We start from the raw sequence: 15,027 nt of genomic DNA on the forward strand, positions 1-15,027 counted from the left end.
CCGGGTGTTCATAAAATCATCTCTCTGTCCGCGTGCCATACCGCGCGGAAACTTTCTTCGAGTTATCCCTTTCGCTAAGCTTCACGCTATTCACTGGCGTTTATCAATGAGCGTAATTACGAGTTCTCGAAGAACCAAGTGGTAATTGGAAAAATCTCATTTCTAATATCAGCAACTGGTAAACATTCTTCGAACGAACCTTGTTCGTAAATTGAACGCTCTTAATACTTATTTATGCGTCCCTGAATAATCTTAATAACGCGAACCAAGTTTATAGTTTTAATGTATGCCAGTCGTATGTTTTTCACTTCAACCAGTTTCGATTCATTGAAGAGCCGACATCGGTCTGGAGCACACGATCGTGTCCACGTTTAGAAATTCATAATACACGACGTCGCTGGGCGTCGTTTGAAATTCCAGCAGCGTGCATCGCTTATGCCAGCGATCAAAAATTCATGCACGTCGTTGACGCTGCTACCCTATATCCCCGTTTAACCACGCTTAACTTCATCGCGTTTCCTCTTTCGCGCCTTTCTACACCCGCGATTAACCCAATACATGGTAAATATTTGTATAATACTATGATAGAAAAACTTTCGGAGCTTCTTTAAAGAATCTTCTGTACAAGCAATGAGTATTCGTTTTACAAATTTTCGCTTTAGAATCGCGTCGTTAACGAAGGCATCTTTATTAGAATTATTTAGATTATTTGGATAATGAATTCAAAAGCGAAAAGATTGGAATTTCAGTGATGGCCCTAGTAGGTAGAGATCGGTCGACACTAGTAGTAGATGACGCGAATTATCGGGCAAGTAGAATGGTCGGCAACGTGGTCGGCCAAGTTCCGATAATCGATGATCGTGCACGCGCGTGCCGGACACTATTCAAAAGTTACTTTTTCTCCTTCGCTACGCGTGACCAATAAGAATCTTCTGTATTTTTATTAAAGAAAAATTGTTGCGATTTATACCGTTTCGCTGACCGATAGTTGCTCCGTTTCATAATTAACACATTGAAATTATTTCGTAATTGAATGTTAAGGTAAAACAATCTAAATAAACTTCAATAAACGAATTAACTCGTGATCGGTCAACAATGTGTTAACAAATCTTGATTTTCGATTGCGATTGCAAAGAATTGTTCGCAGAACAAATCCTTTACGTAACACGAACGATTTTACTTTCGACTTTGTCTTCGAACAAGATATAAAAATGGTTTCCTCTCGTTTAACCGTGTCTTATCAAGTTTCATAGAATTTCGCGCAAGAACCGAACGCCTTTGGTCGATTCTAGTACTCGAAAAATCGTGCAATGGTGTCTAGAAAGCATGCAAGCGAAAGGAGGTGTAACGATGTTGCGTAACAACTGCGAAAAAGCATCGCAGAGTATTAATCCTCGACAATTATTACCGTGGCCGCGGCTACCTAATATCCCCCACTTTGTTAACAAAGAAATACGAGCTAGCTGTGTGAACAACCGATGGACACGCTTGTCTTCTTGCTTTCTAAAATCCTTATTTACCCGTTTGCTACCTTTTTCTTACGTTTCATCTACGCTATGTAAATAGCTTGATTTAAATTCCAGGTATCGAAGAATCTACGAAAGGTACAATCCTTAAGGTCCCGAGTCGTAGCGATGGTAAATTGAAAATTATCCATTTTTCGTCGCGATAATCGATGAAGAGGAATACACAGGGACGATTATCGAGAGCATCGTTGGGTCCAGGTTTGCGATAGAAGGAGAACCGAGTGGGTAATGCTGTACTGTTTGCGCCGGCCCTGCGGGGTCTCTGACCGCCCGTCCGCGCCTCTCAACTCGACTTGCTTGCTTGTCCATGCTCTCTGTGCGGCCTACCTACGGCTTATGGCTAAAGTCACGTCTCTCTTTCCGTCTTTACTGCGACACTCTGTTGGACGAATTTCACGAAAAGCACACTTCTCCGCCGTGACAAAAGGGGAAACGTGAAGCACGACTCATTCCCGGCCTCGCCTAGACACTTTTCGAACTTTCTTTCCCTCCCCTATGTGCTCTCGATACCTTCCGCGATTCGCTGACGAAGCTTCCGGTTCGCTGTCTTTTCCTTCATTCGCAATTCTTACAATCCTTATGCTTTCAACCCTCTTCGCATCGGATAAATTTAACCAGCGAAGAATTCTGTACTTTCGTATCGAAAATCATGTCTCTCTGTTTAACGATTACGCAAATGCGTACGCGTTTGCTAATTAAATCTGATTAGAATAATCAAACGATTCGATTCCGTTAATTTCACTTTTCATCGAAGCTGCGTTTTTACTTGTTATTTTCCTTTTTGCTTACAATGCATTGGAGAACGTTGTAGGAACGTGTGTATGCAACGGTTCGTAAACTTTCTCTGTAATTCGCGGCGTATAGACTGTACGCGTCTCCTCGGAATTATGATTTCCGCGATTCGTTATAAATATACGCTTTAACATGACGCTACCTAGCCATAACGCTTACTCGTTCTACGTAAACTTTCTGTAATCAGCTCGCCCGTTCCTTCTTAATTTCGTCCGCGCTTTCTCCCACCTCTTCTCTTCGTTCCGGCTGTAATTAACCGGCCTGCCGCGGGCACCATTAAAATTTTTAATAGAAATCGAAGAAAGCGCGAACGAGGCCGCGAACCGTGAACGAGAATTTATACGAAGACGAACCATTGTGATACAGAAAGTAATCGTGTTAATTTTAACACACTGGCTTCTTAATAATTAAGCTCCAAAATGTTTTGCTATACGCGAAAATCAACGTGTTTAAAGACTTCGCGAAGATAAAACGTTCGATACGAAATATGCTCTTCTGCGCATCGGGAAGAATTTTTGAAAGGTTCCTTGAATTTTGCTGCCAAGTTTTCAAGTTCACAGACAGAGTCTTTTTTACTGAATCAAAGGAAGGTTACAAAATTGCATGACGACGCTTGCAACATCCGGTGTGTCTGCGCTATAGATCCGCCCGTATGGTTTAAATATCGAGATAAAGTACGAAAGATATTCCAAAGAAGAGTTAAATATTGACGCGATGTGGTTCGACTCGAACGTAGAATGTTACGAATCTATTTTAGTTCCAAGTAAAGGGATAGCTGTTCGGTTCGTTCCAGCGTGTTTTGCTAGGAACATAAACAAGGTACCAAGAATACTGGGCGAATAGAATCGAATGGGTAAAGCAGTTATCGGTTGTTCCCGTGGCGCTCGAAAACGTCGCGCAACGAACAGAAACGGTGGAAAAGTTCCTCCAAGGAATTGGGTCGCTGCTGGTCATTCTCGGAGAACCGACACTTTTTCCACGACTGGCCGAAACTTTCGACAACGTCCTAGTCCGTCTTAAACCGTACGGTCAATGATCCCACCCTGCCCCGATTTCACCAATTTCGCTCAAAAAAGAAAAAAAAAAATATACGCCTTCCTGTTTCGTTATTAACCTAAACGCGACGCACATTGCATTTCCGCTGGAAACATGGCAACGAAATATCTATAAAAAGCGCCATGTTGTTTTGTTCGAACGATACGTTTCGATTTTCCTTCGATAAACAAGCGCGATACTGTTTCGATTAATCGAAGTATAGTGGAACGAATCTACTGTCGAAGTACGGTAGACCGAATCTACACCTGAAGTACACTGGACCGAAGCTACTCTCGAAGTACGGTGGACCGAATCTACACTCGAAGTACTATGGACCGAAGCTACTTTCGAAGTACGGCGGACCGAATCTATGGTTAAGAACTGAAGTTAAGGATTTGAAAAAACTGTCATTTGACAGTCGTAATTCTGTACACGAGTCGAACACCTCGATTAAACAACACTGTACCGTAGTTTTATTTATCTAGATATCAATAGCTCGCTCTCGAATCGCAGTTAAATATGAAATGAGTCTCACTCACCGATCGAGGACGCGCCCGTGACATCTGGATCCAGCAGACTCGCAAACCCTCCTGCTTCACGGTTGTCAGCAAAATTATCGGTTGATCTGTCGGCTCGGTATTCAATTCACTTTAAGTCACCAACTGACAAACCACCCACACACTGCAACGCGCACCGTCCTTGTAGCAATTTCTCTCCGGTTAACCGTACTCTCCACGATGCACCGAGGGTTCGTTTCGATTCGATTCGATTCGATGCCGCGACAACGTAGCAACAATAATTACGAAAAAGTACAATCGCAACCGGGTCGTCGTGTCCGTTTTCGGTGTCACTCGGTGAACAATTCGAACCGTCGATCGTTCTGTTACGTTCCGGCGGTTTAGCCGGCACGTGGTCGCGTATGAAACACTTTCAGCCTGGCGGTCGACAGAGCCCACGCGTCCCGTTTGCTTGTAATCGCGCGTTCGACTGAGCGGCCGAGTACTCCCGAAGTCCCTTGCTCTCGCTCGTGCCGTCTCTTCCTGCTCGCGCTTAGCCAATCGTCTCTCTCCTACGTTCGCCTACTCTGATTTGCTGTCCCTGTCTCGCGGAGCCCCCACTTTTTCCTTGTCGCTCCAACCAACTTGTTCGTGTCTGTTCGCTCAGCTATCGCCATCTTCGTTGCACTCGCTCTCCTTGTATTTTTTCTTCGTTATCACTGCCTCTCTCTGTCTCTCTTTCTCTTTCTTTTAGTACTTCTCGCTCTCCCCTCGACTTTTCACCGTCTTCTAACAAATATGCTTCATCGTACGAATAAGAAAATACACGATTCCAAAGTTTCTTATACGACGAATACGTATCGATTATCAATAATTACGAAGCATGAAACGATCCGATCGATGAGTCGATCATTTTTTTTTTCACGAACGATCGTGCCTGCCGCTTCTCTCCCTCACTGTTTGCGCTTCATTTGAATACTTTCCCTGCTTTCTTTCGCGACATGCGCGTATTACGTCACGCATCAAGCCTCGCATAGATGTTTTCGATTGATCGTTTCCTATTCAACGGCCAACTTCGTTTCTCCCGCTCTTTGGGCTGGCACAGTCTTCGCCGCAATGGAAGATCCTGCGAGTCCCAAGACCGTTCGTAATCGTTCGAAAGAGAAGCCTCTCGTCCATCTTCCTTCTCGACACTCTCATTTTCTTCGAGCTGTATCACGATGCAGCGAAACGCGGTAGATTTATTATCTGTTACGTCGTGTAATGTCTTTTGAGGCAGGTTAGGGTGCTTAACTCAACATTAGCCGTTCAGGTGTACCCCCTACGGCGGCGGTGTTCTGCATTCTGCCCGGTGAAATCGGTTGACGCGCGCGATCAACCTCGCTAAATCACTAGCCGAGCATTAACAACTGTTGCAACGGTATAGAACGTTTTATTGCGTATAATTCGCGTCGAACTCGCGCGACTCGATTAGCTTCGCGACGGTTTGCTTCGCAGGCAGCGGCCATACCACGGAGTAGCGTCAGTCCGGCCTCTTACGAAGCGATCTCAAGAAAGGGTGGACACTGATATCGCTTCAAGGTCAGATGGAAGTTTTCTATGAGCTACATCTGGGCCAGTAGGTCAAGTCGATGTTAGAGCGACGCGAAATAGATCGTGCGTGTCGAAATTGCTTGCGTTTTCGTTCACGGATACCGTTCAGCTTACGCGTAAATTAAGATCCGATAAGCGACCCGCCCTATCGATCAATAAGGAAACGTCGCAGACATCTAGATTAGATTTTATTTTCTGCATCGATTTTTATCAACAAGATTGCGGTTACAAATTTTATGAACGAATTGCTATGTTTCGTCGATCGATTCTCGGTAGAAGCACTTAAATTTTCTACACGTTTGTTCGACAACAAACGAACGAGGGATGTTTCTTCCTTCTCGTTCCCGTGGAAAAACGGTAAAGATCGATCACGGCTATCTAGCAATGGCGTAGTAGTAGAATCACGAAGCCACTTGGATAATCCTTGTAGACGATACCATCTACCTTGAATGTTATGATTTATGCGTCTAATATGACCGGTATTAATTCATAAATCCGGAGGGTATTACCATCTACGAAACTCGCGATTCATAAATCCCGAGATTTATGCGCGCAATACCAAACACGAGATGGAAACGTTCGCTCGGTTGCCCGTGATGTGGTGCAGTTAAATTAACCTTGAAGCGATTCAATTGCTCGAATAAAATTACAAATCTCTGTTACTCGCTTCTTAACGTAGTGCCGTGATTAAATATTCCACGATCTTGGCGAGCGGTGGACAACGGCAAGAAGAAAACGATTTGCTCCAGTGGGCAAGTCTTGAACCGTTTTCGTTCGATTAAAAACTCACCGTGGCCGCCAGTAGCCCGATCGTTACCCAACGGGCCAAAGTATATTCGACAAAACAATTTGCAATTCCATAGTGACATCAGAGGCGAAGATCTTCAACCGTGGAGGAGATGGAGGTCGTTGCTAGAGGAGGTGGTGGTGGTGGTGGTGGTGGTGGTGGTGGTGGTGGTGATGGAGAAAGAGAAAGAGGAGGTGGAGGAGGCACACGGGTTCGCTTTTGCCTGAGCGTACCCGTTCGTTCACCCTAGCGGGGGCACCAACCTGGCTTTACTTCAGTTACACGCCGAGAGAGCCGGCGCTGTATATAGGTATATAATACATTCTCGCGTGTACTTACACCTAGTATAGGTAGGTATACGGAGTGTACAGAGAGTGTCCCGGTCGAGCATGATGTGGTTCCATGGCCCTTTACGAGCGAGGCGGGGTACCGACTTGCCCCGTTCTCCAAAGAGAAAGATGGAAAACGTTGCGAGAGAAAGGGACACGGGGCAGGCAAGCCCTTGTGGTTCGATCGCTTTGGACGAGCCACATGTACTTTCAAAGAAATTTTATACCCCGATATAGACGTTACCGTCAGTTGGGGCAAAATTTCAACGCTTCTCGGAAGTTTGAATAGTTTCGTCGATTCCATCCGATGAATTGAGAGCGCGTGGAACAAACATTTTATCCTCTCCATCCCATTTTTCTTTTTTTTTTTTTTTTTTCGTTTCCACTGTACATAATTTTCCGATGACGCGCAGTTTGCATTGCTCGGCTTGTCAGAAGGGTTCTTGACCTAACACGTGGTGATTCCGAAACGCTGACTATTCATAATAATGACGCTTATTTACTGGAGGATTGCTGAAACAGCTGAATTCACCACGCTTTCATATTATTACGATATTTAAGAATCATAGAACTATGTTGTTTTATATGCAGAAAATATTTGTAATTTTTTATTTATTTTTTTTTATATAATCTCAATATTATAGAGCTACTAAGTATGTGTATTTAACAGTTATTAATAAATAAGCTTAAATAATATAATCGAAAAAGAAATTTATAAGAAAGGGTTAGTGATTTTATGAAGAATAACGACCGGTATGTGTGCTAACCATTCTAATGGACACTGGATCTGTTACTGTATCTGTTGGACTGGATCTTTGTTGTTGATGCGAATAGCTCACTTCCATATCAATTTCGTCTAATTCTTCTTCCTCTTCTTCATGGGTATCTGATTCCTCTTCTTCTTCTCCTTCGCCTTCTTCTTCCTCCTCCTCCTCCTCTTCTTCCTCGGATCCTCTGAACTACACATGATTCCATTTGTATGATATACAATGTATATTTTCTTAGGAAAAGTAAAAATAAACTACAAATTAAGCGTAAACCCATCGTAAACCCATCGTGTTGCAACCCTTATTTTTGTATATTATTTAAATCTCCATCAATTTGAATTTTGAAAACACTACTGCTGTCGCTATCTGGTGACGAACGATCAAATCTAGCGGCAGATCGCCGGTACTAGCAGAATTAAATTTCAATTTTCCCGCTTCTTGTAGCGTTTAACTTTTTCCACTTGTTGAGATCCGTAAAAATTTCAAAAAAATACGTGGTACCAAATTGTCTTTATCAATAAACAAATTGTGAAATATCAAATTATTTTGTATCATAGTTCAACAGTACGTCGCTAAATGGCGCTAATGGTATTGTTTTCAGAGCGCGATTAACCACTAATAGCATTGTGGTATAATATCAAATTACAACTGTAACAGTATCAAGCAAAGTAGGTTTCCCTAAGGAAAATGTTCGCGGTCCTCCTTGGAGGCTTTCCCTTAATAGTTTCCTTACAGATTTTCCATTAAAAGTAAGGTTAACTTACATCACTGACTGTTTTTCCAATCGGAATGTGGTCATAACCTTGTACTCGAACGTGCTCTCTCTAAAATAAGTCACAAGAAAGAAGAAATTAGCGAAAATTCATTTATACAATACCCATTTACAATAATTCGTCAGTTTATAACATGCGTACCCATGCTTGATGTTCTGCTTCAAGCGCAGCCACTTCGCTTTCGTCGTCGCATGGCCTGTCGGCATTAAACCACAAAGGATCTGTCGCTCTGGGTTGTAAATTAGGCCACAATGGCATAATAGACATAATGCAACACGAAATTATGTACACCAAACACTGGCACTGTCGATACTTTAACTGTCAAATTACGCAAAATATACAAACGCCGTGCGCATGCGCGAAACCCATGTGGATTTGAATTCGGCGCATTTCGTTCTGAATTCAAATCATGTTTCATACTTTAACGTTATAACAATAAATATTACAATACTTTGAAGGCAAAAACTATTTTAAAACTATGGCTTCATAATATTTGTACTAGTTGAATCACTGAACAGTGAATTATGTACATATTGCGGTTTTTTATTACTCCCTGCTACATTCTAAAAAGAGCGCATGCATGGCGCATACTTTTTGCGCCATCTATTGTAATGGTACGGAAATGATCCCGTTGCTGCTCTAGTGTCACGTGTTTACGCGCCGAAACCATTAAGCCCAACTCTTCGTTATTTTACATCTACGGCGATGGACGAAGCCGTGAAAGTTGTGTGCAGTTTATTAATGGATCTGTGATAGACTGTTTCACCGTTCACGTAGAGAAACCTGCGAATGTGTATTTTTTTCATTCATCATAATCACACGCAAGTATTCTCATAGAAGAAAAGTATTTTCCGTGACATAACCTCGATTTTTTAAAAAAGGTGAGTACTAGAATTGCTAACCTTTCGTACATAAAATTAGGGCACTCTGATGTAATTATTAGAAAGTGACATGATTGTTTTTCGAATTCAATTAATCCTTTCTATCCGTATATATTACTATCTTCGAGTTTCATTACATACTTATATTGACAGTTAGTTTAGTTAGTAGAATGTAATAAGAAAGAAACATAGGACAGCATTGTAGCATTGATGTAACATCTGCATCTGTTTTAAAGACGATCGGTAACGCATTAATATTTTCACTTATTCTTTCAAGGAAATATAGAAAGTATCGAACTTTCAGAAAAATAAAAGTACCTCGATTTCTTTTCTTCAGGAATGTATGTAAACGATACTTGTTACGGGTACACGAATCGGTGATAGTTCTGACTGATAAAAAGTGAATGTATCATTAAATTCTCCAGTCGCTATGTGACTCAACTCCCTTCTCGTCTAAAAGTTTATGTAGTTTCTCTTCCCCATATCGAACATGACTTATGATTCAGTGTTTGCCATACGAACTAGGTATAGATTGACATTTTTGTCCAGAAACCTCGGATTCAACCTATCGGGTTAATTAATCACAGTTAACTGTCATCGATTCAATTGAAACCAATATCGTACGCTCCCGGTTCCCTTTCAATTTTCAATCTACAGGATGTTTGAAATAACATGTTCCGGCGTCGTAATGAAACTAAATAGGATACGTGGAATAAAGATGCGCGGAAATCATTGGAAATCTATTTTATCTCACGATTTCAGTGAACCGTATACCTTCATAAAAATTAATCAATAATCGAAACATCTTCCGGGAGAATGATATCGCGTGGTTCTCCCCTGGAAGCTTGGTATTTCAATATAAGAATTCTTGAGCAGCATCATATTGTCGACGATGCATTCGTGTAGGATTTCACGCCTCACTTTTCACGTATACCAGATGGATTACCTTCCTACGCCGAAATTATTTCATCATTCCTCTAAGATAATTAAAACCAAATTACTGAAAAATATTTTCGTTTCCTATTTCCTATTTTTTACACTAACGCTTATCTCTACCGCTTATTTTAATCACGCGTGGTTTCTTCGACGAAATTGCTAACCGCAGACAATAATGTATCGCGTTATCCGAGTGTTCCCCTCGTTTTCAATTCTTTTTTTACCAGCTTATACCGAATAAAATTTCCCTAACAGCGTTGCCTTTTTTTTTGTTGAATTTCCATGTTTTTTCCTGCTGCCGTCGAACAATGGCGTTTGTTCAGCTTGTTCAAGGATATCGAAATATAAGGTGTAATTACCTGATACGTACCGAGCGTTAATTTTAAATACACGAAGAATGGTATTCCAATTACCGTGCCACCTGACATACACGGAATAAGCTTCTGTGATACCAGAAATTCAATGAGATTGTTTGTAAATATTACGATGTACGTACTGGGGGGACTGTTCTTCAAGGGTACATCGATAAACTGAATCGGTTAATCGAACAGTAGGATTGATCAGTCTCTACAGATAATCAGAATCCATATCTAACATTGAAAATAATGTTAGTGGTGTATGCTTTCCCTTTTCGAAAAGTAAAAATAAACTTGTTTTTTTCCAACTTATCTTTAATCTATAATCCTCGCTTCACTTCCTTGTTATATTTCTTTCCGTGCAATTATGCAAATAACATAGCCCTCCTTCGATGAAATCGTTATCACGTTAAAACGTAATGATTGCCTTCTGTGTAAATATGTTGAAATAAGAAAGGTAAAAATATCGTTTCCGCAGTTTATTGTTTGATGTAATTTCTCTTTCGTGCCTGCGACAGAGAACAGAATGGTAAAACGAACGCCACGTAGAATATTTATACAAATCAAATATTTCTTCATTACGAACGGACGATTAATAACATGTACAAACGAATCGTGACGAGTTTTCGCGGATTATCGTTTTCTGTTGCAAAACGTATCGCATTTCTCTTCCAACAAGGAATATCATTTTCCCGTTATGTATGCACAGGGTGTCCCAGCCCGAGTGTGACAGAGCCGTTATTCCTTAACTATTAATGATACAAAATATTGTTGAAATTGCACGGTAAAATGGCAACTATGTTTTGGCCGAAGTGAAAAATCTTTTGAATTCATTAAGCTTTAATGTATACACTCGATTTTAATTAGTTTTCAAGATATAACGTTTACTTTCCCGATTTTCAGTAGATACGTCTCGGTTTGAGTAGCAAGTCGTAAAAGCGGCCCTATTGTTGCGGCAAATGCCACAGCGGTGGTCTACCCTAGGAACGGCGGACCCAAAGAATCAGAAACCGCAACAATAGGGCCACTTTTACGACTTGCTGCTCAAACCAAGACGCATCTACTGAAAATCGGGAAATTTGTGAACGTTTTATCTTGAAAACTAATTGTTGCGGCAAATGCCACCCTAGGAACGGCGGACCCAAAGAATAAGAAACCGCAACAATAGGGCCACTTTTACGACTCGCTGCTCAAACCGAGACGAATCTACTGAAAACCGGGAAATTTGTAAGCGTTATATCTTGAAAACTAATTAAAATCAAAGCTTAATGAATTCGTCTTGAGAAGCACTATCACATGATCTGAAAAAAATATATGGTTCCATTTAAAAAACAAAATTTGACCATCATATCTCTTAAACTAATAATGCAAAAGATTTTTCACTTCGGCCAAAACATAGTTGCCATTTTACCGTGCTATTTCCATATCAACAATTTTCTGCATCATTAATAATTTCGAATATTAAAACAGATCAGGGCTAGCCCACTGTTCCCGTGGAAACAAGATTCTTTCCAGACTTTCAGAAATTTCTTGTTTCGAATAATATTCAGTGACTTGTTCATCGGTACTTTTACCGTACCTAATGGCTACTAGAACGGAATGTCGATGGTGGTACCTCTAGTCCGGGCCACCGTATCTGATCTTGAGGAAATCTGCTTTAGAAAGTACGCCGACTAACGTTTTTCTTTTTTATTCGTTCTCTTTGTTCGTGTTTCACAAGATACCATTCGTGAACTCGATTTCTTCGGTACCAAACACGTTCGTGACTGATCCGGCAAACCGCCGTATTAAGAGCAGCACGTTAACTAATCGAGGAAAAAATCATTTGTTGAAAGTTCAAAATGTCTCACGGTTCATTGAGAAATCAACTTGGTAACAATTCGTTGAACCTTCATACAATTTCTGGTTATCGAACGATTACGTAACGATGTTGTTTCAGGGTATAAAAAATAGATAATACCACGCAAGGAATCGAGTACTTCGATAGAGAGAAAACAAAAAAAAAATGTAGTTATCGATGTTTGAATTCACCGATGTATATTTATCGTTGCAAAAATTTCATATTCCATGTGATATCGATTACGCGGTACACGTACTCTTGCTATCAATGTTCTCCGTTACAAAGCGAACTGATTCAATGTACAAGCAACAGGTGTTCCCTCTTTTATGCGGTCCGTTTTTAAATCAGTTTATATTAACGAAAAAAATGTATTTACTGGTAAAAATTCGATACGCGATTTATCACACCGAGGGCACGACATCTTCACCCCTTCTCTGTTGATCATCCTGTTATGTGCCAATAAATATTCGATAAGTACCTATTTGCAGTGGTCGTATATAAATCACAACCGGTAAAATCTGACAGGCATCTGGTCTTTGGTCTCGATAACAGTATCTTTTCAATAATATGAAAAAGAAGTCACAATTATGCGGATGATGTATTGTAGAAGTAATTTCAATCCTTCACAGTTGTATCGCTCGATTTTCGAAAAGCCTTGTAATCTATTTATCGAATAACTTAACGCATCGAATTCTCTGATTAATCAACTTCACGTATGTACTTGAAAAAAATTAATATGCGCCTCTTCTTTGCAGATGTCTCACGACCATATGGCACACGTAATGAATTCATCGGGTGGGCAGACGAGCGGTGATACTCATGCATTCCACGGAGATATGGATCATTCGAATATGCACGAAAATATGCATGCTTCTATGCAGCATAATCATATGAACCATGAGAGTATGGATCATAGTAGCCATAGTGGCCATGCTGTTGAAGCATGTGCCGATATGGGGATGCATGGTATGTCGGTACGTATCGTAGATAAGTGATGAAATTATTGTCTTGGTTGTAAAACAACGATGGTATTTGCAGATGACGTTTCACGGAGGGTACTGTGAACATGTATTGTTCGAATCCTGGAAAATCTCGTCGATCGGAGGGCTCGTTGGCTCGATGATCGGTATAATGATCATGGCTGCACTTTACGAAGGTTTAAAGTATTATCGTGAATATTTGTTCTGGAAGACTTACAATGCGCTTCAGTATCGAAGTGTCACGATGCCTCCAGAAAAGAACGTCGTGGCTGAAGATAATCGAGTCGTACAGTAAGTTTGATATTTTGTTTCTTCGCCTTACATTCGAGTACATGAGAAATTGCTATTGATTGTTCATCTCAATTTTATTTTACTTTATTTTTATTTTATTTTATATATTTTTTTTTTTAGTATGGTTGGAGAAGTAATTCACAAACAACCGTAAGTAAATGAGAAATCAATCTATTTGTTTTATCTGTGTTTTCTGATTTTAATGCTTAAATGCCTTTTTAATGATCTTAATTTTTCTTTAAATCAGTTGCATTTTTTATCGCTGACCCTAAAATTGGTTGGAAATTAATATATTCTATATAAATTTGTGCAGGCCCACAATGTTATCATGGATGCATACATTTCAAACATTGTTACACATTGTGCAAATTGTGCTGTCATATTTCCTTATGCTGATCTTTATGACTTACAATGTGTGGTTGTGTTTTGCTGTAGTATTTGGTGCAGCAATTGGTTACTTCTTATTTGGATGGAAAAAATCTGTTATTGTAGATGTTACAGAACATTGTCATTAGCTAATTATGTGTTTACAATATACTGTATTTTCACGACAAAAATGTACATAAGTGTACATTGCCACGAAGTTCATATTGCTCAGAGGAACTTGAAAATAATTAATTACATATAGTAAACATCTGCAGGAAGTATAATTATCCTAAATTTGTATTTACAGAAATATATAAAGGAAAAGTTTTTAGTTTAAGTTTATTCCTATGCATAGTTATTTTATGCATACAGAATGCAACAATTTAGTTGCTTGTTAAAAAAGATAGCATGATTTAATCATTATTACGTAAAAAATATCTATAAAATGCAAATTTGTATACAAAAATATTGGAAGATTGAACCTTTGATTTGAACTATAGCACACTTCATTTGTAAATATTATTAAGAACTTCAAAAATGAAAAAAATATCATAAGATACGCGCACACTTTTCTCCAAATTTTTACACTCTTAATTTTATATTATAATATATTTTATAAATATTTACTCTTTAATCGATTTTAATATTTGAGACAAAAGTGTGTAAAAGTATCTTAAATGTCGCATACATTACGACGTATTGTTACAATATAACGTTATCGACGACTGTATTATTAAAAATTATTTTAGAAACTATTTTTATTTATAAAATGTAAAATAATATAAATATAAATTCACTTGTGTAATTAAAATTCGAAATAAGGAATCAGTGATACTTGATCAATACATTTTATCAGTTTTAAACAAGCACAGAGTATTTTTATTTTTCCTGCAAAATCGATTTTTAAGCTTATAAAATTCAGTAAATATAGACACAAATTATTACCTAAAATGTACTATAAAAATCTAGGCTGCCATTTTGACAAATATAAGATAATAATAAATAAAGTGTCGTATAATAAATGCAACACATATTGTACATAAACGATTTTTATAAAATCATTAAGAAAACTCATGTAGGATTAATAATGTGTAACAGAATTCATATTTTATATAATAGAACAGTTGGTCAGATATTTCCATCTTGATATGGTTAAATTCTATAATGCAGTTTGCACCTGAACCAACACATTATTGGGTAAGATGCCAGAAATTTATATATCCCACATGTAGCTATACAAAAAGCACCAGCATGCAAGTCACATTTATAATAAATGCG

General features: G+C 39.3%; 3 protein-coding genes across 4 annotated transcripts in view; 1 reads left to right on the forward strand and 2 right to left on the reverse strand.

The window, feature by feature from the left end:
* The window catches only part of LOC114873262 (ecdysone-induced protein 74EF), a 109,785-nt gene extending 104,227 nt beyond the window's left edge, over positions 1-5,558 (reverse strand). Inside the window, exon 1 of the mRNA XM_029181422.2 lies at positions 3,893-5,558. The gene's annotated coding sequence lies outside the window, so the exon portion shown is untranslated. The remainder of the gene's footprint in view (positions 1-3,892) is intronic.
* A 1,598-nt stretch (positions 5,559-7,156) lies between these two features.
* On the reverse strand, positions 7,157-8,468 carry LOC114873171 (anaphase-promoting complex subunit 15-like). Its single transcript, XM_029181203.2, has 3 exons — positions 8,241-8,468; positions 8,091-8,150; positions 7,157-7,518 (listed from the first exon to the last, which is right to left on the reverse strand). The coding sequence occupies exons 1-3, from the start codon at positions 8,364-8,366 to the stop codon at positions 7,294-7,296; spliced, it is 411 nt and encodes a 136-aa protein (XP_029037036.1). The 5' UTR covers positions 8,367-8,468; the 3' UTR covers positions 7,157-7,293.
* A 298-nt stretch (positions 8,469-8,766) lies between these two features.
* LOC114873169 (high affinity copper uptake protein 1-like) lies at positions 8,767-14,615 on the forward strand. 2 transcript variants are annotated; one of them, XM_029181199.2, is made up of 5 exons: positions 8,767-8,980; positions 12,868-13,086; positions 13,151-13,383; positions 13,504-13,533; positions 13,697-14,615. In XM_029181199.2, the coding sequence occupies exons 2-5, from the start codon at positions 12,868-12,870 to the stop codon at positions 13,896-13,898; spliced, it is 684 nt and encodes a 227-aa protein (XP_029037032.1). In that variant the 5' UTR covers positions 8,767-8,980; the 3' UTR covers positions 13,899-14,615. The 2 variants fall into 2 exon arrangements, with proteins under 2 accessions (XP_029037032.1, XP_029037031.1); XM_029181198.2 differs by lacking the exon at positions 8,767-8,980 and adding an exon at positions 12,374-12,443.
* Positions 14,616-15,027: the final 412 nt, after the last annotated feature.

Source organism: Osmia bicornis, chromosome 12 (genome assembly GCF_907164935.1).
Source record: "Osmia bicornis bicornis chromosome 12, iOsmBic2.1, whole genome shotgun sequence".
NCBI classification, from domain to species: domain Eukaryota; kingdom Metazoa; phylum Arthropoda; class Insecta; order Hymenoptera; family Megachilidae; genus Osmia; species Osmia bicornis.

Bases quoted from the DNA above. Each gene is read 5' to 3' on its own strand.
- LOC114873171 (XM_029181203.2), bottom strand. From the start codon at position 8,366: ATGTCTATTATGCCATTGTGGCCTAATTTACAACCCAGAGCGACAGAT. The intron at 8,151-8,240 runs GTACGCATGTTA...GACTTATTTTAG, and splicing joins AAGCAGAACATCAAGCATGG to AGAGAGCACGTTCGAGTACA. The intron at 7,519-8,090 runs GTAAGTTAACCT...AATCATGTGTAG, and splicing joins TTGGAAAAACAGTCAGTGAT to TTCAGAGGATCCGAGGAAGA.
- LOC114873169 (XM_029181199.2), top strand. From the start codon at position 12,868: ATGTCTCACGACCATATGGCACACGTAATGAATTCATCGGGTGGGCAG. The intron at 13,087-13,150 runs GTACGTATCGTA...TGGTATTTGCAG, and splicing joins TGGGGATGCATGGTATGTCG to ATGACGTTTCACGGAGGGTA. The intron at 13,384-13,503 runs GTAAGTTTGATA...TTTTTTTTTTAG, and splicing joins GAAGATAATCGAGTCGTACA to TATGGTTGGAGAAGTAATTC.